At 43.1% G+C, this 18,946-nt stretch overlaps 2 protein-coding genes across 3 annotated transcripts; both read right to left on the reverse strand.

Annotated features, from left to right (window-relative positions):
• Positions 1–5,549: 5,549 nt before the first annotated feature.
• Positions 5,550–12,513, reverse strand: LOC105044429 (uncharacterized). 2 transcript variants are annotated; one of them, XM_010922314.4, is made up of 10 exons: positions 12,357–12,513; positions 11,668–11,842; positions 11,463–11,524; positions 11,119–11,209; positions 10,770–10,856; positions 9,226–9,279; positions 8,809–8,993; positions 7,859–7,941; positions 7,548–7,648; positions 5,550–6,060 (listed from the first exon to the last, which is right to left on the reverse strand). In XM_010922314.4, exons 2-10 carry the CDS (start codon positions 11,710–11,712, stop codon positions 5,842–5,844), a joined length of 927 nt encoding a protein of 308 aa, XP_010920616.2. In that variant the 5' UTR covers positions 11,713–11,842; positions 12,357–12,513; the 3' UTR covers positions 5,550–5,841. The 2 variants fall into 2 exon arrangements, with proteins under 2 accessions (XP_010920616.2, XP_073113244.1); XM_073257143.1 differs by lacking the exon at positions 12,357–12,513 and adding an exon at positions 12,059–12,335.
• Positions 12,514–13,559: 1,046 nt separating this feature from the next.
• LOC105044430 (beta-glucuronosyltransferase GlcAT14C) lies at positions 13,560–18,946 on the reverse strand (the record flags this gene model as incomplete). The annotated part of the gene is given in 4 exon segments (XM_010922316.4): positions 13,560–14,504; positions 18,084–18,199; positions 18,313–18,388; positions 18,568–18,946. Coding segments are annotated over 4 exon segments (1,110 nt in total), but the record flags the coding sequence as incomplete, so codon positions are not given.

An 18,946-nucleotide genomic window follows, 5' to 3' on the forward strand; every position in this document is an offset into this window, starting at 1 on the left:
GGGCATCCACAGTCCAACGGTGAAGTGGAAGTAACCAACCGAACCATTCTACATAGACTGAAGATCAGACTGAATGAAGCCAGGGGCCTCTGGGTTAAGAAACTATCCTCTGTCCTGTGGGTGTACTGAACGACACCCCGTGTCCCAACCGGAGAATCTTCCTTCAACTCAGCCTCCCGACTGTCGTATGACCCGACAGTCGAGAGCTTAAGTCGAAGGCCAAGTTGAAGGGAGATTCTCACTTCTGGGTAATGGGAACTCGACTTGTCATCATTTTCTCGATCGAACACGTCGGACGCCATCCGGCTGAATGCGTTGGACGCCATCCGACTGAACGCGTCGGATGCCATCCGACTGAACGCATCGGACGACATTCGACTATCGAATCCAATCGAATGATCGGGTCATCGAGCTATGTCCGGAGGTCGGTCGACCTTCGACTCGACGAACACACCTGACTCGCGTCTGGGCGACGGGCGTTCGACTTAAGCTCTCGACTGTCGGGTCATACGACAGTCGGGAGGCTGATCTAAAGTCGGAGTTCGCTCTGCCTTTGCCATGGCGCGTGCTACCGACTATTCCGGATCGTTACCTGGGATCCTACCGAACGTCCTAACTAGTACGTTGGGCTTACGACTTATGCGTTCGAAAGCATTTCGGCGAGTCACACAAGACACATCCCAGGATACATAGAGACAGAGAAAAAGTTGAAGTTAAAAAGATTTTGATTTCATTGAAGCTCGAGCTAAGTTTACAAAATTAGGCCGAAGCCCGATTACAAGTATACCAAACAAAAGTAGAAACAAAAGACCGACTAATCACTGGAGTCGGCTTCTTCCATTGAGAGAAGACCGGGGGCGATCGGCGTTTCCGCTCGGGTCGGGATAGCTTCAGGGGTCGGCGCCGCCTGACCTTCGGCAGCCTGGTCTGCGTCGGCCTCTACCGTGGCGGTGCGATTTCCCAACGATGGGTCGGCCATCTCTCCCGCGGCTTGGGCCTCCGACTCTGGCGAGACGATGCTACCGGGATCGAGCTCCGGATACAAGCTCCGGATGGCTTCCCGAGCGTCCTCGTACCCCACTCGGTACGAGAGGAAGCTGCTCTCCAGGAGTTCCTCCCGATATTCCTCAGAGTCGCGGAAGTCCTCCATGGCCCGACCCATGTCTTCTTTCCCCGACTCCGCCTCCGCCCTTGCTATGTCCACGTCGGCCTGAGCGGTGGACAGGTTCTCTTTAGCCTTGGCGAGGTTTCCTAAGCTTATTCGGAGCTGCTCGCGTTCGGCCTTGAGTTCCTTGGCGAAGTCGTCCCGCTCGCGATGCAGCCGGCGAACGGTGCAGGACTTCCGCTTGGCGTCATCTCAGGCCGACTGCAGCTCAGTCCCCGAAGCGGCCAGAGTGCCGGTGAGTCGAGAGACCTTCTCGGAGAGGCGGGAGATCTCCCCCTCAAGTCGGGCCTCCCGGTCGACCGACTGCTGCAGCTGGTCGACCAACACCGCCTTGTCGGCTTCGACGGCCATGGCCTTGTCTTTTCAGGCCGCCCGGAGATCGCCGAATCTCCGATACCCGACCTCCAATTCGGACATATTGTAAATCAGCTGCGGACAACAAAATCGACCGTCAGAAGACTGAACTTACGAAAGGCAACGACGAAAACGAAAAGTAAAGGGAGGAGACTTACCCGAATCACGATCGGGTAAAAGGAGGACAGCATGTCAGATATCCTCTGGTTCTTCATGACCTCGTGATCGACTGGGAGGATAACTGCCTGACATAGCCTCTTGGCCAAGTCGTAGTTGGCCAGGGCCGACGCCCCTTCGGGAAACAGGGAGTCGGTCGACGCTCCACCACCGACCGACCTCCTATCGTCGTCGGGTGCCATCAGGGCCTTCCCTCGTGCGGACACCCAGGCCCTGACGTCGGAAAGGGAGGGCATGCTCGAGCCCGACTGGGTCCCTCCCGAAGGCACGACAGCCGTCAACGCAGCTTGTTCGAGCTCGCGCGCCTCTGCCCGAACCTCTTCCGCCAGCTAAGCAGCCGGCACATCCTCGACCGTCTCCTCGGCCGTCTGTCCCTCAGGCGAGGCCACTTCCCCGGCCGATCGTTCCTCGGATGGGGCTCCCACAAGCACTGTCGGCGCCGACAGCGCGATGATCGGCTCCCTGTCCGACTCAGCTCCCGCTACCGCCGGCTCGTCCGGCGGTGCCACTTGAGGCCTCTTGGGAGGCCGTAATGGTTCGGCCCCAGACGTCGGCCTCTTTCGAGCTGCGTGTCGCCGAACATCGGCTTCCGTCAACCTCACCCTCGGCGGCATGTCTGCAATTTCAACAGCGGGTCAGCACCAAAAGATAGAGAAAAAGAAAAAGAAGAAGAAAGAAGAAAAACAGACCTAGGCGAGGAATCGAGCTCAGACCGGCATCGTACAAGGCTTGCTCGGTGACAAGCTCCTTCTGCTTTGGCACCGAGATGTCCTTCAGACGGTGGAAGTCTTCTCGATCCCCAGCCTCCACCCGACTGTTCTCATTTGGTTAGGTTCGGAGGTCCCCCCAGTGGGAAGGAAACCCCCAAGGAATGGAAGAAGAGACGAAGAAGAACTGGTTCTTCCATCCATGAATTGACGATGGAAGATCAGTGATAAAAAAGAGACCCTTCCGAGGGTTGAAATACCACCACCCTTGGGCTTTAGGATAGGGTCGGAGAACAAAGAAAGCTCGAAAGAGCGAAAGGCGAGAATTGGTCAGCAAAAGCCGACACAACAGGGCAAAGCTGACTACCAATCGGACCGAGTTCGGTGCAAGTTGCACCGGACACAACCCGTAGTAATCCAGCACGTTCCGGACAAACTCTGGAACTGAAAAACGAAGACCGGTCCGGAGGTCCTCGATGTAGAAGGCTACCTGGCCCGCAGGCGGGTTGTTAACCCGACCATCGGCTCCGGGGGTGAACAACTAAAACTGCTCTGGGATGCAGTACTGCTCCCGGAGCCGATCAACGTTCGGCCCCAAAAGTGAAGAGACCTCCACCTCCGGGGTCGATCGAGAATCGTCAGTCGGGTTCCCCGACCGACTTCCTCGTGGAGATGTTCTAGCCATTACGCTGGAACAGAAGTCAAAGAATGAGAGGAAGAAGAAAGAGAACTATGAGGAAGCGAAGAAGAAGACAAAGGACAACGATGAAGGCTCCTAGGGAAAAAGACTTTCTAAGGAAAGAAACGGGGACGATTACCTGAGGCAAGGGACCACACGGTCAGGATCTCGACAGCAAGTTTGGAAAGTAAAATTTTGGATGCAGGCGACCTTGTATATATAGTGTCCCTCGACGGCCGTGATCAGACCACGTCGCCCAGATCAGGCCACGTCGCCTTCATCCGCCTGAAATAATCCGGCCCAATGGCTCCTTGCCATGCGGTGGAAAGGCCGTGGCGGTTCGCATTCCCGAAGAGACTGCGGAAACGGTGGTTTTCATTCCCGATAGGATGCCTGACACCGACGGGATGCCTGACACCGATGGAATGTCTGACACTGACGGAACGTCTGACACCGACGGGACACCTGACACCGACGGAACATCTGACACCGACAAGTCGTCTGACGTCCGTAAGACGTCTGGCGTCGGACCGAACATTGATACAATCACCAGAGTCGGAGCATAATATGATGGATATCCACTCCTTTTGCCCGACGCCGCCGCCCACGTAAGGATGCTGGCCAGCACGCCATCCGACTAAAGAATGGGGGGGCAACTGTTGGGATATACCGACCGGTCCTTCTCACACTGACTCACCATCAGGCCCGCCTAACCGGCACCCGACTCTACCGATCGCACCGACCGACGACTGCCGACACCGTCCGAACGAATATATGTCGGTCGGGTGGATCCTCTCCGTTCCGACTGGTCGAACTGCGGAGCCCGATATCGGACTCCCGCAACACGCCCGACTGACCGCCGGAAGATCCCTAGGTCTTCACCTGACGTCCTACGGCCAAATGCCGACGTATGGTCGATCGGCTCCTCCGAACACCGTACGGCTGCTGAGGGCCGCCGCCCTGACAAAGACGTGCGGCGCAGCCGCCCTGGGACATTGTCCTACCCTAGTGATTTGACAGCCCCACGACGACTCTGACAGCCTCCGACGATTTGACAACTCTTCCATTGTCTGCGCCATTAATGACGGCGCCATGCCGCGCTCTACTATAAAACGGAGAAGGCAACAGTGCTGGGAGGAGGTTCCTTCGAAATCCTTGAGCTTACTCTCCCTCTCTCTCTCGCTGAGCTCTTTGATTCTTTTCTACTGTTGCCTAGTCTCCTCTCTGATTTGATCGTCGAAGGGTCCCCGCCGGAGTCACCTCCGGTCAGTGCAGACTTCTTTTGTAGGCGCTCATTCCCGGCGACCAGGCGACGAGGGGATTGGCCGCAACAAACATAAATGAAAATTGCTGGTCTACCATAGCAAGAAAGAAGCTGTGTCCAGAAAATAAAAGTTGTTAACATAAACCTCTACAATTCAGTTCTTTGATCAAACTTCTTTCAGGCGTAATCAGCCATCCGTGTCAATTAAATTGTGCAGCCTGGGTTGTCCTGCCATGATTGTACAATCTGCGGTGAAAAAAAAGCACAAGCAGGTTACTAGGGTGGGATTCCTTGTAATTCTGTAATTCTGAGTATGATTGTGCTATCGGTAATCCTGGCTTAACTCTTGACTGCAAGGTTCGTGCCAAGCATAATCTGCGCGCACTCTCAAACTCGATGTCAAATGATAATTGCATCGAAAACCCATGCAACAATAAGAAAATGGAACATGAACAGATTCAAGACATGAATATAAGACACAATGGATTTAGTGCACATCAGAGGAAGAACTTTGGAGCTCCTTTTGAAAGACAGATATTCATTGGTGACTTTAACATCCTGTACAACCCCTGTTATAATTACTTGGAGAAGGTTGGCACTGGCCAACTTTTTGCCTTAACATTCTGTTAGATTGAAGTATCCTGTACAAACCTTGTAATAGCAAAGATTTAGCTAGAATCGAGCATAGTCACAAGTTCCATGTTTGGGAAGAATTTGGCTGGATCTAATGATTTGGAATTCAACAAAAGTTCAACAAATCTGTCAAAAAGAAGGAAAAATTTAGGATAAAAAAAGAATGAGAAAAAAATGACAATTTTTCTAGAAATTGATTTTTAAAATACTGTTAAATTTATCTACTTAAAAATAAGCACAAGAGAATCAAAAATAACGAAAGATGATCACCACCAACAACCATATATGAAATTTCTTAACTTAGTCAATAATAATTCATGAATTCATTATATAATTCATGTACAATTCAAGAATAATTGAATAGTTCGAGATCAATTTGTTTTTGGAGAACGATTTGAGAATTAATTGGTCAAAAGAGACCAAGAATAATTTGAGTTGGAGAATATTGTTATCATGGTTTTGAGTACTCAGAATATGGCTGAAACAGTTTTCTATTCCACACACTTAATTGGCTGAGTCGATCTAGAGTGGCAAGGAGGGAGGACTATCTTTACATCACAAACATAAAAATGCAGCTGTAGTCTCATACATTTATTGCTGTAATTTCTCTAGTTATTCTTTTGGTTGCAAAACATTTTCTAATAATTGTACATCTCCAAGTTGATGGAAAATTGAAATCCTTATAGCATCAACCACAGACCAAAGAATAACAATTTTGTTAAGAAAGCTTCCATTGTTGAGAGGTCAGTCAGAGAAGAAAAAAAAAAACAAAACAAAAAACAAAAAATCTGCTGGAAGGGAACTCTGATGTTGATCGATCATCAGATATCACTGCCTTGATTATGATTACGGGCTTCATGGTTCATCCTAGCCCGCTATAACTCTTGACACTCTGAAGAGCTTCCTCTTCCAATTCCACCAGCATGTGGCAAAAAGCTTCAATATCTCGTGCCTCTTCTGTGAATGTGAACCTGAACTCTTTCCATCCATACTGTTGACTAAGGCCGCTGCTGGTAATTGTTTCGGGGACCTTAGCAAGGACATCGAATCCATTCCAGTCAATGGACAGCATTAATGCATCCTTCATGTGGTAACAGGAGAGTCAGTGAACAAGCAAAGATTGCTAAAATTGTTTCTATTCTAAGCTTGATAAAAAATAAGTTTGCACAAGTTTCTAAAGCTGAAAGATTTCATGCCCATAAGTAATAACCACAAAAAGAACAATATAAAGCCACAGTATCCAGTTGCAACAATGTTCAGAGGACAATTTAGAAGCCTTTTGCAAAGCAATATCTATATGGATTTTAAAATCCATACACATGATAAGAGTATACATCTGTAGAGATCTGTAGCAATATGTAAAGATATCTCCAATATCTTCAATATATACGCAATTTTATCTCCCAGCAAATGAAAAAGAGAATACCAACTGACTATTATAAAGCCATTCAAAATGTTTTGGGTTTGACAACTATGTATTCCTGATTGCCAGTAATATGCATGAATCTGTATGATGATTGTTGACAGGTAGGCCCCGTTCAATAACATCAAGAAGGCATCCCAGTGTAAGGACCAGTTTTTGGGTCATTAGTTGACACATCTAGTCAGGAGTATACCTTATTCAAGTTAAACAAAGAAATTTCCATTTTTAAATAGGTAGTGCTTTTGTACTTTGTTTGTAGGCAGGTTATTTTAGTCAGTTTTTGAGTCATGTAGGATATCACCATTGATTTAGTGAGTCACTTATTAGCGACATAAAAAGGTAAAACAATGATGATATTTATTTTTGGCTAGAAACATTCTTTTTTTTAACTATCTTTAAGTTGAGACAGAGACAAGGGAATTCCAAATTTATTAGGATTTTGCTTTAGAGTGGTTTAGGTGTGTATTGGTGTAGGCATATGAACCATGTGTTTTTTCGTAGTGTTTTTTCCCTTAAAAAGGAGTTATTTTCTTAAATTACTTGGTTGTCTAAAGTAAGGGATTTGTATAAATAAAGGAGACTATTGTGTGTGAGGTTCATCCACCAACTGAAGCATACCTCGAACAGCATGCAAGAACGTGCATCGTATGCAACTATAACAAATTACAGAATAATGTGATGTCAATCTTCCTTGGTCAAAGACTCTTCAACTGGCAACTTGCTATGACAAGCTGTTCAGAAATATAATTAAACTCCAAGTTTCAAAATAAACTAGCAAAAAATAAAACATATAGATAAGCAACTCCTGAACTTGCATGATAAATTTTTAATAAAATAGATAGAGAAATGCAATATCTGGGGTCTGAAAGTCAATTTTATTGATGATGTCCAAGAGCATCAAAACAGTTGTTCTAAGTATTTGCTTTAGATCCTCAAAGTCATTGCATGGAAAAGGTGTAAAATCGAAGACCTGCAGCAGTAACATTGACCGCCCATGTTTTGTCAGATTCACTAATTATAACAATCATATCATTTGAGTTGTTGTGGTAATTTTTCCTTTTGCTCTCAAATGCAAAGAAGCTTGATTTTACTGAACATATGGAAAGATAAACACGGTTTGAAGATGATAAAGCTGCATGACTTACTCGTGCAGTTGCATTATAATATTCAAAACAGAAAAAAATCAATGCTCTACGTCTTGTCGGACTTTGATTGATCCCATCAATTATCTTTTCAGAAAATGGCACTACACAAAAGAAGACAAAGCATGTAAGTGAAACAAACTGATATTGTGCTTAAGACAATTAACAAAGCAGAATACAAAACTGTCTTGGTTAGAGAATTGTGCCAGTTGCACAAAGTGATACACTGAAAAGCTACAAGAATATTTTCTTAAGCAACCTTAAGCCAACTGAGATTCATTTTTAAATTGAAATCTGCCAAGTATAAATCTTACATAACATATCTGCTTTAGATGCTTTAACATCCTCTGGTTCCACATCATGGGTGCCCCCACTGCCATCAATATAAGTGCATGATCTGCAAATAAGATTTAAAATGTTGATCAAGCATTTGCAGTAACACCAAGGTTGGATGTGGATATTACATAGATATCTTTGGGGTATCATCGGGGTGCTTAAACTCACTCTGAAATTAAATTTATCTGAAGTGAGTCAGTTGCAGTGGTTTGTTTTAATTTTATCACTCCATAACTCATCTAAAGGTGTATATGTGATTTTAACCTTTTTATTGGATAGTCATAGCTCATAGGCATATTCAAGAAAATGTCCAGATTATTATGACGAATAAAGCTACATGTTCGTCATGTGACATTGGCTAATAATGTCTTATTGGTCATGCATATGCAATGACTGTGGGGGATCTCGTGCAGGAAAATGGAAGAGGTATTTATGAGCATCGGTGCATGACTGCATGCAAGCCCAAAGGACACAGATTAGAGCAATCTCGAGGGTGTATAATGACTAAGGTTGGGAACCTTCAAGCTAAGTCTGCTAATTGACATAATATGCTAGCATTGTTTGTCCAAACTCTAACTTTGACCTAAATCTTGTGATGCCCCCCACTTTTTTCCTTTTTTTTACCCTGGCAAGAAGAGTAGTGAAGTCATATCTTAGACCTGCGATGGCAAAACTAAACTCATATTCCTCTCTCTGCTAAACCTTGGAGTCTTACCCATGACCATTCTAATTTCATCCTCTTTTATTTATCAGATCAGTCCAACACTCATTAAGTCAAAAAAGCCAGACACAAACACCAGTCACCTAAGCACACCACAAGAGGAGAACAATATGTTTAGGGAGAAGTGTATTTTCCATGGCAAACTTTGAAAAAAGAAAAAAAGTAAAGTAAATTGGGACCTCAATATAATCAATGAGACTCTCGTACCTTATATTAAACTTATAAACATTGTAGTTGCTACTTTCATTTAGTATCTCCTGAAGGTTTTTGCTCCTTGATCTGCTACTGGTACTGGCAGAACTTAGTATGGCAGATACACTGTAACTGGCCTGGCTAACTGTCTCATATTCTGACATTACAGATTCTGCCAGACTTTCTGTAACAATCTGGGCCTGGAGTCATGCATGAGCAGCAGCAGAAAATCAGAGCTGGCAAATCACCACATTCATCATATATATGATGGGATCCATAACATCATTACTGACAGTCCAGCCCTCTTAAGAGAACCTTGACAGAATGTTTTGTGAACAGGACAGGTATTTGAGTTCCTATTGACTGACTAATATACGAAACTCTAAAGTTTCAAAAGTCCAAATTTACAGAAAATTTTAAAGGTGATATTACCTTATCATCTTTAAGAGGTCTGATATCACCTGCCAAAGCAACCCGAGCTGGCAGCTGCAATACACAGACAGGAATATGGTGTCAGAGACAGAGTTCCAGTATCACTCTTATGCCCCTTCACCAATGTAAGATCGTACAGAGTACACATTTTATGCCATAGCTTCCAAAGACTCCAGTAACTATCAGGCAGAAACAATATGCTCCATGGAAAATCGACAAGAAGGAAAATAATAAAAGCTGTTGTTAGTTACTAAGGTAATGGCAACACTTCACAAATCCATGTTTTCGTCAATAGTATGCTTATTCAGTAAGGAGGGGGAAAAAGTCATATACCATGGATAGAATGAAATATATTTGCCATCTCTATATAGATAACATCCAAATTGAAGAATACACTAGAAATTATCTGAGAAAGCAATTCTTAAAAAAAGAATATACGAGGTTTGTGCATTACTTCATTTTTGAAAACATATGACAATATAGGAAAAGAAAACATGGACATGTTTTTGGAGAAAAGCCACTTAGAAACTAAGAGCTGCTTACAAATGCCACAGAAGGGAGAGAGTGAGAGAGGGGGGGGGGGGGGTGCATGAACAGGTTCACATATTTAAAGTATGTAACAGTCACCAAAATCAGCCATATGGAGAGTGAATAAGTGTATTTTATCAAAATGTCATTCTTGAGTTGTATATATGCAGCAACGAAGGAATAGTATTATTTCTCCTGATCATGACGTCCTGAAACTGTAAGGATCAATGCAATAAATGATATATGCAACGTCATTAAGGTTTGGTGTGCATAACTAATATAAAGATAAGACTTATTGATGTGGTTACATGCCAAGAGTAACGAACCTTCCCCCTTTCGCCGCATGTGAAGTATTGTCCGCTCTGGACCAGCGTGTGCCCGCTACAGGGAACCACAATCGCTGCCCCTCATGGGTTTGTCCTTCCCTCCGAGGAGAAAAGGTGCCTCACGTGGGTAAGAGAGAGTTCGCACTTTTAAGCAGTAGACACTTCTGACTGCAACCGATATGGGACTTTCGAGGCTCAGCCTCCCGATGCCCGACCCACAACACAGCCCCCCCAGTCAGGAGGGTCTGCGGCGGATGCGGGGACGGGTTCCCCTTTCTGGTGCGCCAATGATGTGGTTACATGCCAAGAGTGACGAACCTTCCCCCCTCCGCCGCACATGAAGTATTGTCCGCTCTGGACCAGCGTGTGCCCGCTACAGAGAACCACAATCACTGCCCCTCACGGGTTTGTCCTTCCCTCCAAGGGGAAAAGGCGCCTCATGTGGGTAAGAGGGAGTTCGCACTTTTAAGCAATAGATACTCCTGACTGCAACCGATATGGGACTTTCGAAGCTCAGCCTCTCGATGCCCGACCCACAACACTTATATTATGGGACCAGACAAATACAACTTCCAAAACAATCTATACACAGGAAGCGGATATCCAAGGTCAGATTTTTCAGCATATTTCTTAAGAAATCATTGAAACCATGCACAGAAGTTAGAAAGCTAGATGTCAATGGCGTCTGACCTTTCTTATAGATCGCAGCAAGCCCATAAGTGGACCTGGAATGATGCTACTCACTGAAAGAGAAGCACGCTCATCAATGATAATATTCTGCAAAATAAGCATTAAACCTGTCAAGCAGATTGACTCGTTCAACAACAAGCATATCAAAAAACTATTTCTATCCAGCACCTCATATATGGAGCATGCAACAACAATGTAAATGACAATGGAGCAGTCAGGGTTTGCATCATATAACCAAGCGATTATTTAGTGATCACTGCATCTAATTTCAGCAAAAGAACAATACTGGAACAGATCAAATCAATATCATAACAACAGGAAATGCTCAAGTACTCCAAGAAATCCATACCATGTTGTGCAAGTCCCCTTCACGAATCCAGATGTATGGCTTGCCCTTCTTAAACATGTAGTGGACCTTGGATGAGTAAATGTCATCCTTGCTGCTTGAAACAATAAAAACATAAAGCTAATCATCCATCATCCATTCAAATGAAAGCAAACTACATGCAGACACAGAATCATGGCTCCATGAAAACAAAATCCGTCTGCACAACAGTAATCAATCACTTGCAAATGCCACACAAAATGATTGCAACAGGATAATCTTTTCCCAAAAAGAGAGAAACTTTAATCAACTAATTATTTCATTAGATCCGCTTGACATCAGGACTGTTTGCCGAGTGCGACACACACCTCCCTTTGGCATCAACTTTGATGGTATTCAGCTGAGCTTGCCAGTTGGCAGTCACGATATTCTGAAACCCAGGGGTTATGAGAACATCAGCAAACAAATAACAAACCATCCCGACCAAGAAAGAATGAAAGGTGAAGTGCTGTCTTTTTTTTTTTTTTGATGGGATAAAATGAAGTCCACGAGAAACTGGAAAGAAAGACGAACCCGAATGCGCTCTGCGAAGGTCAGAGCCACTGTCTTGCCCTTCATTATCTCGTCTCTGCTCGCACGCCAACCGTTCGAGGAAATGGCTCAACAATTCGGGTACGCTTTGGAGGTCCTAGGGGTTTTTTCCGGGCAAAGATGTCAACCCACTCGTAGTCCCAAGGCAATCAGCACCCTGACAATATTATAATGTTAGTAAACGGCACCTTCTGAGTTCTTTGAGCATGACATCAACTAAGAAATCATAATCACAGCTAAACCACACGATGCTACTAATGAGTAACAACGCGTCAGTATCTAACATTTATTCTGAATCCCTTTTGAATTTTATAGTTGGTGGATAATAATATTTTTAAGACCACTGTAATTTGAAACGAAGAAAGACATAAACCATGTAAGACTCAGAAAAACATTGATCAAAACCCATAAGCCGCAAACTGTATCTCGAGATGCTCCACCATTTCAACGAACCAAACAAGTTTTTCGCGATATTTTGGGGTAAGAAGAACAGAAACAAGAAGGGAGATTAGATCGGAAGAGGTTATCGGGGTTTGGGGGTGAGCGAATGGAGGTAGACTGGAAATCGCCGGCGGCAGGTTCACATCTGGATGGGTTTACGGTAAAAGAGCAAACAAACAAACATGACGCTGAGGGATCTCTGCGGAAAAAAAAAGGAGAGAGAGAGGTACCTGGGTGGCGAGCGCCGGACCTTCGTTTGGAAGGGCGAAGTACGAACAGAGAGAGTCGAACCCCTTAGGCTCTTACTACAGCCGGGGGCCCGGGTCTGGCCCGAGTGAAAATAGTTACACAAAGGTCACCCTCTGGAGAGGGATACGTGGCACCTGTTTGTTAGCTGTCTCCCCTGTAGCGAGATTATACCCTAAACACCGCATACCGTACATCACGCCATTTATCTCCACTCCACGCCCTGAGCCAACATTGGGACACGCGCATGGCGAACAGAAACTTATTTTCAGCATTACTACTTTTTATCATACTAATCACAACCGCTACTCATTTATAAAGAATCATTCTTGATGCATTATTACGGAAATGAGCGGTTGTAATTGATGACATGCATGGCCATGTAACGGAAGAAGACAGAAGGATTGCCTAGAGCACAGCCATGGTGCATATGATATAAGAAATAATTTCCTCTCTTCGAGGGAATTATCTCTAAGAAATCTCCAGGTAGTTAGGTAGCTTATGTGCCCAATTCTCTGATTGTATCATTTTTCTTTTTCTTTGAGATCAGATGTTAGGTCTACAACAAGGTGAAAAGAACACTGTGCATAATTTGCAGCCAAATTAGATGAGAATTAAGTTGAGAGATCCAGATACTCTGCAGCTTTCCCACTTCAAACTAGATGATGCTGACATGGCCAACGTTCATGACGCGCACACCAAACTCATCGATGCTAACAACCAAACCAAATGCGTTTCCAACTTTCCATCCTTCACCCATGTCTCCATATATTTGCACCCATACAATTATATACAAACCTTCACATCCATTTTAGATGCCAGACACTAGCATACCATGTATGAGAAACAAACGTTATCATAATGATAAAGGAAAATGATGGTGAAAAGTCACACGAGGATCACCCAGATGATGGCAACATATCAGCCTCATTATTCGCCAACTCTGAACATCAGATCAAACCAAGATATAAGATCAAGAAAATCATCTGCTAACCATCTGATGTCTTATTTTCCGTTTTCTTATTTTTCTGGCTTCTATTTTGTTCCACTCAATGCTTCCAGGGTTTCCATGTTCTACCAATACACTGAGAATCTTAAAGCAAAGTTCAAAACTAGCCTGAGTCATTTTCTTCTCAACCATCATTGAGCATAGAACTCAATAATCCTAGATGTTCACAAGATCATAATTTTGAAACATCATCTCGAAGAATGAACTGGAAAGGAATGCATTTGTCCAGCTTAAAACAGGAGTGAGATACAGGAATACATTGGCAGCCTGCAAGTATCGCATAGCACTTCTCTTCCTTCTCTTTCTTTCTTTCTTTTCCTTTTTTCTTTTTTTTTTTTTTTTTTTTTTTTTTTGAACAAATGTTCAAAAGATGACCTTAGAAAATGAAATGGAAAGAGAGACCGAAAAGGATAAAAACAATTGCCGCATGTTCCCTCAAAAATCAGTTATACAGCAATTGCACAACAGAAACAGCCGTAGCGCCTGCATGTGCACATTTGCCCCATAACCAGCTGTGCGGTAAAACCCTACAAACTTTACAGTATTGGGGTATAACAATTTTGAATTATTCACATCGTCTAGGCCTACAATTCTCGGGATCCAGGAGCTTCAGCACATTGTCTAGGCCTAAAATTCTCGGAATCCAGGAGCTTCAGCAACAGCCTCTCCAGCCTTCTTGAACCCATCGTTGGTCTTATGACACCAGGTTTTCCATAAACAGCACAAGGATCCTTACCAAATCGAGAACTTCCCAAGCACCACCCACCTTGAGAGAATCTGCCACTAGATCTCCCCAGCAGCTCCCTGTCGATCCTGTCCAGAACAGGATCATCCTTGGTAAATGTTCGAGCAAAGGGTGCCCCACTATCAACCATCAGATCAAAGTTCTGCGATGTCAAATTAAGGGGGTCTTGGCGAGGTGGATTGTCCCACATCATGAAACGCAAATCATGGTTGACGGTGGTGTTCTGAAAGTCTTTGGAATTGCATATCACGGTATGGAAGTAGCCTTCTGTGGATGACAAGAAATTTGTGTAGTACATGAGTAATGTCCGGGGGAGATTATCCCAACCCCATATGCAAAATTCAAGGAAAGGCCGAGCTAACACCACCCATGAAGAGCCTACATTAAGGAGAGAAAAGAACAGGTAGTCATTAAACAACAGGATCTCACAGATTAATGCAGCATAACCCTGAACTATTAGAAGAAAGAGATCTGATACTTATTGTTAAACAGCAAAACCAAACAACAGTCCATGTGGGTGTTGAATGCATTGATCAAACACTAAAAGTTTGGCCTCATGAAATTCATTTGAAACAAAAATTCCGCCAAGAAGGACAGAACAAGAACACACACAAACAGGATCATGAAACTGGTCTTCACCTAGCCACGATAAAATGAACATAAACTAGCATCAATTATGAACATTGCCACAAGCTATTGATGGAAAAATGGAAATTAATGGAGCCTCACCGCATGAACTCTTATATCTAAAGACTAAAATCAGATATAACTATCTCAAAGGAAGTTTTCAGTAAGTTTGCTCACTCTTAACCATCCTGACCATCTCGAAGCTACGGAATGATATAGGCGTACCAAGTAATATAGCCTAAGCACAAAAACAAGCATACCTAATCACTACGTTTCAAACCAATGATTTATCATCATGGAGATTTAACAACCTGTAAGAATTTCTATGAAATGGTGGCCGGTAGTTTTAAATCTCGTGGAATGGGGATATCCTGGTTTCTCTATGGAATGGAACACCCCACTGTCCTACCCCATCCTGGCAGCCTCCCACTTGAGCATCCCAATCGGTACGTCCATCTCTCTTCCCTTCTTTCCTTTCTTTCTCTCTTTTTTTTAGTGTCTTTTTCTTCATTTTTTCACTCTTTTCTTTCTTTCATTTTTCTTCTTCTTTCTCTTCTTACTTCTTCCATTCCTTTCTTCTTCTCCTTTCCTTTCCTTTATTTTTCTTCTTCCTTCTTTGTTTCCTTCCTTTCTTTTTCTTATCCTTTCCTTTCTTTCCTTTTCATCTTCTTTCCTTTTCCTCTTCTTTCCTTTCTTTTTTCCTTTTTTTTCTTCTTTCTCCTTTCTTTCCTCTCTCTCCTTCTTTCCCCATGTTGATGGATCTTGGAATCCCAAAACCTATCCCAGTCCTATTTTTTCACGGGAACGGGACAGACAGTTGGGACACCCATCCCATTGGAATTTAAAACACTGATGGGTGGCATGCTCCGATAATGTGATTTGAATTACATGCTTGATAATGGGACCTCCAAGCATCATCAAGTTCATAATGACAAAATAAGAGGCAAAAAAAGAAATTAGAATGAACAATTGGATTGAAGCAACAGAAGATACAGACTACCCGGCCTATTTTAGGAGGTGAAAAAGAAGAGAGGAACCATAAATCATGTTTTAGTGGTGTCTGATAAAAAAATTCAACTTATACCAGTCAGCATCCCTCAAAGTATGAAAATTGATTGGCAATTAATATAATTATGGCCTCACCACATCAGAAACTTTCACATTGATATCTCATAACCAAAATTTTATTTACTGTAGGTAGAAGAATTTATGAATCTGAGAACAACTGAGATCATTCTACAATACAAGCCTAATAACTTCAAAATTTCCTCACCTAAAAAACAAAATAAGAGTTTGCAGAAAAACGTAACCACTATTTGAGTCAGGAAATGAGACATGCGAGCTCAACATTTCTAGTAAATGGCAAGTTCGTAACTAACAACTACAATGTTGAATGCACTCATTCACCAACTAATACTCTTCATGAATAATTTTCTCTCTTCCAAAAACTCCATAACTACAACAGAGAGAAGAAGTTCAGAAAAACCAAAATCTTTTGCTTTGATCATATTCATTGATTGTCCCTGCCTAGAGAAATTTGGTACTTGAGTTTCAGCATTCAGTATTTCAATTTGGTGAAGTCATAACCAATATGCCCTTTGTAACAAAGTTGCTCACAATGATAAAACTCAGCAACTGATATTTTGTCAAGGATATTTGCATTGAAACAACAAATACTTCCCAGATAAAGGAAAATGTTTTCACTCGCTCTCTGCTTTAGCCTATTTGAGATGGGTAACCATCAGAGACATTATTTAGGAGAAGGAATGTGATATCATGGTGATAATTGATAAATGCTCAAGAACAGATGCCACTTGGGACATGTGATGATTTTGGGCATCACTAAGCTGATGGAGACATGTCAACCAACCAGAGCGAGCTACAGGTGGGAAGGCCTAGACCACCTCTCGAACTAATGGTGACTCTAGTATCAACTGAAAAATTGTACATCTCCCTCAAATGAGCTAGAAAACTTAGGTTTTTGCATGGTTGATGACCCAGGATTGTGAGAACCTTCTAAAGCAAGCAAGGTGCTGACGATAAGGGTATTTTCCCTCTAAATTGCAATAGCACCTGTGGTCTCCCTGGAGGATCTGGGAGATGACTGGGATTGATTTAGCATACTTTGGCTGCAACCAAAGCCATCAACCTCTGAATCTGGAAAAACACAATTTCCAAAAAGAACAGAAATATGATACACAAATTCACTTGTATTAGAGACCTGACTCGAGTTTCAGATCTGTTCAGTTGTGGGTGAAACTAGAAGACTTAATTGTTCTGCTTTCTAGCACAGAACAGTTTCCTTGTTAATTTCTCCTTTCAGGGTGATCCATCTTAGTTTGTCTTTGCCCATGATATCAGATTAGCATGACAAGTGGTTTTTTTATTGTTGAATCAAATTTTATTGTCAATTAGACAAATTCTACAGGCATTGAATTACAGGCAGGAGCTTCATGCAAATTGATAGAGCTCAGCATTGACGGAGAGCAAAAGAACTCATGCACAAAGCTAGTCTGAGAGATCATTACAGACATTTTATTTCCTACAGTCCAGAAGTTGATAGTAAGCAAGTTAAAACAGGAAGTAGGCTAGGATCCCAGTAAAGAAACAGAAGAGCGACATAGAAAGAGCAAAGTGATTATATCACATCAATATGGATGAAGATCTTTAATGATCGAACTCCTTGAAGTGAGGAAAAAATAAAACTAAGGACCAGAAGCCCTTTAAGTTTTAAAGGAATGGAATGATTTTAGGTTCTTTTAGGAAATCCACGTCACCATATCGAAAAGGATCTAGTTCACTCTAAACCAATAGACCATCCATAGGTGGATGACCATACAGCTGAAGTGTCACATGGCTTACATATTTGCATATGTGAATAGATGTTTTAAACTTACGTACAGATATAGAGTTGGACCCATGAAAATATTGCCTGCAACTAGAATTTCACCTAGAATTATTCAGACAATTCTAAAAATATGGTACAACAACCATTGAACTATATAATATATCATACTATATGTACTTCTATCTAATTAACTGCCATGTTGAAAAGTCTTTTGCTAGACAGCTTGTCATGTGTAAGTAAATCCTTGTCTCCTACCAGCACCATGACTGCTTTACAGCATATTCCCTGACTTGAAGACATTGTGCCTGGCCTGCAACATTCATTTCATGTATTTCTTTCCAACTTGGACCCATGTTTTTTCAAGTGAGATTAATTTTTCTACACCGCTATACACACATAAACTGTAATCAAATCATCAGAAATATATAAAAGGAACTCATGACTAACAAAGTATTAAAAAAACAAAAATATCTAGGCAGTACCTACAAATAGTTTGAAAGATGCAGGCATGCTTCTTTTCTCTTTAGCCCAAAATACATTTGTTTTATTTGATACATACAATCCTGGATCTACGATAATGGGCCTGGCCCTCTGATACCTGCATTTACCAAAAAGGATAGTTGAGAAATCCTTTACAAAGTGAAAGCTAAAAGAAGCCAAGAATCATGGAATCACGAATCTTAGAATTTTATGGACAAAGAGACTACTCACTCTTTCCAACCAATATTACTCGTGTGCTCAATGAAATTGAGATCTCTCGGAAGGTATGAGAACACATGAAGAATATCTGCAGTGGACAAGGAAATAAAAGAGAGCTAATCTTAGTAAAGAATTATCTTTTCTTGCTTTTATTTCATCAAAGCATGGACTGATTCAAGAAGTTCACACAACCTAAACTTAAAAAAGAAAACAACGGAAGCACCTAAAAATAGAAAAGGAACAGAAAAAAGGAAAGACAAAAGATACCATCTTGCGGCATAAGAGGATAATCCGCGGCGCTGAGATTAATGAACCAGCTCCACTCCTCGAACTCCCTCAATAGTATAGCGACCGCATGGAGGGTGCACGCGATCATCGTCGGCCCCTTGTGCGACACCGGGTCGGCGTTCTCCACCACCCGGACGTTCCTAAACTCGGCAAACGCCGGCTCTGATCGGGCGTACGCCACCAGATCCACCCGCTCCTCCGGCGGGGCGGCGAGGTCAAGGTGGAGGAGATAGAAGTTCCAGGGGTGGTACAGAGCCTGTAAAGCCCTGCGGAGCCGCAGGCCGTCACCCCGGGATCCGGAGATCATGTAGGCGAGCCTCGGCGGCCTTGGGGGGCGGCGGCCGCCGGCGGTGGGATC

The sequence above is a fragment of the Elaeis guineensis genome, chromosome 5, assembly GCF_000442705.2.
Source record: "Elaeis guineensis isolate ETL-2024a chromosome 5, EG11, whole genome shotgun sequence".
Taxonomy (NCBI): domain Eukaryota; kingdom Viridiplantae; phylum Streptophyta; class Magnoliopsida; order Arecales; family Arecaceae; genus Elaeis; species Elaeis guineensis.

What these genes read in the sequence shown, in the direction of transcription:
- LOC105044429 (XM_010922314.4), bottom strand. Translation starts at nt 11,712, where the DNA reads ATGAAGGGCAAGACAGTGGCTCTGACCTTCGCAGAGCGCATTCGG. An exon ending in TGCTGCGATCTATAAGAAAG is followed by an intron (nt 9,280 to 10,769) that starts GTCAGACGCCAT and finishes TGTGTATTGCAG; the next exon opens with CTGCCAGCTCGGGTTGCTTT. An exon ending in GACCTCTTAAAGATGATAAG is followed by an intron (nt 8,994 to 9,225) that starts GTAATATCACCT and finishes GCATGACTCCAG; the next exon opens with GCCCAGATTGTTACAGAAAG.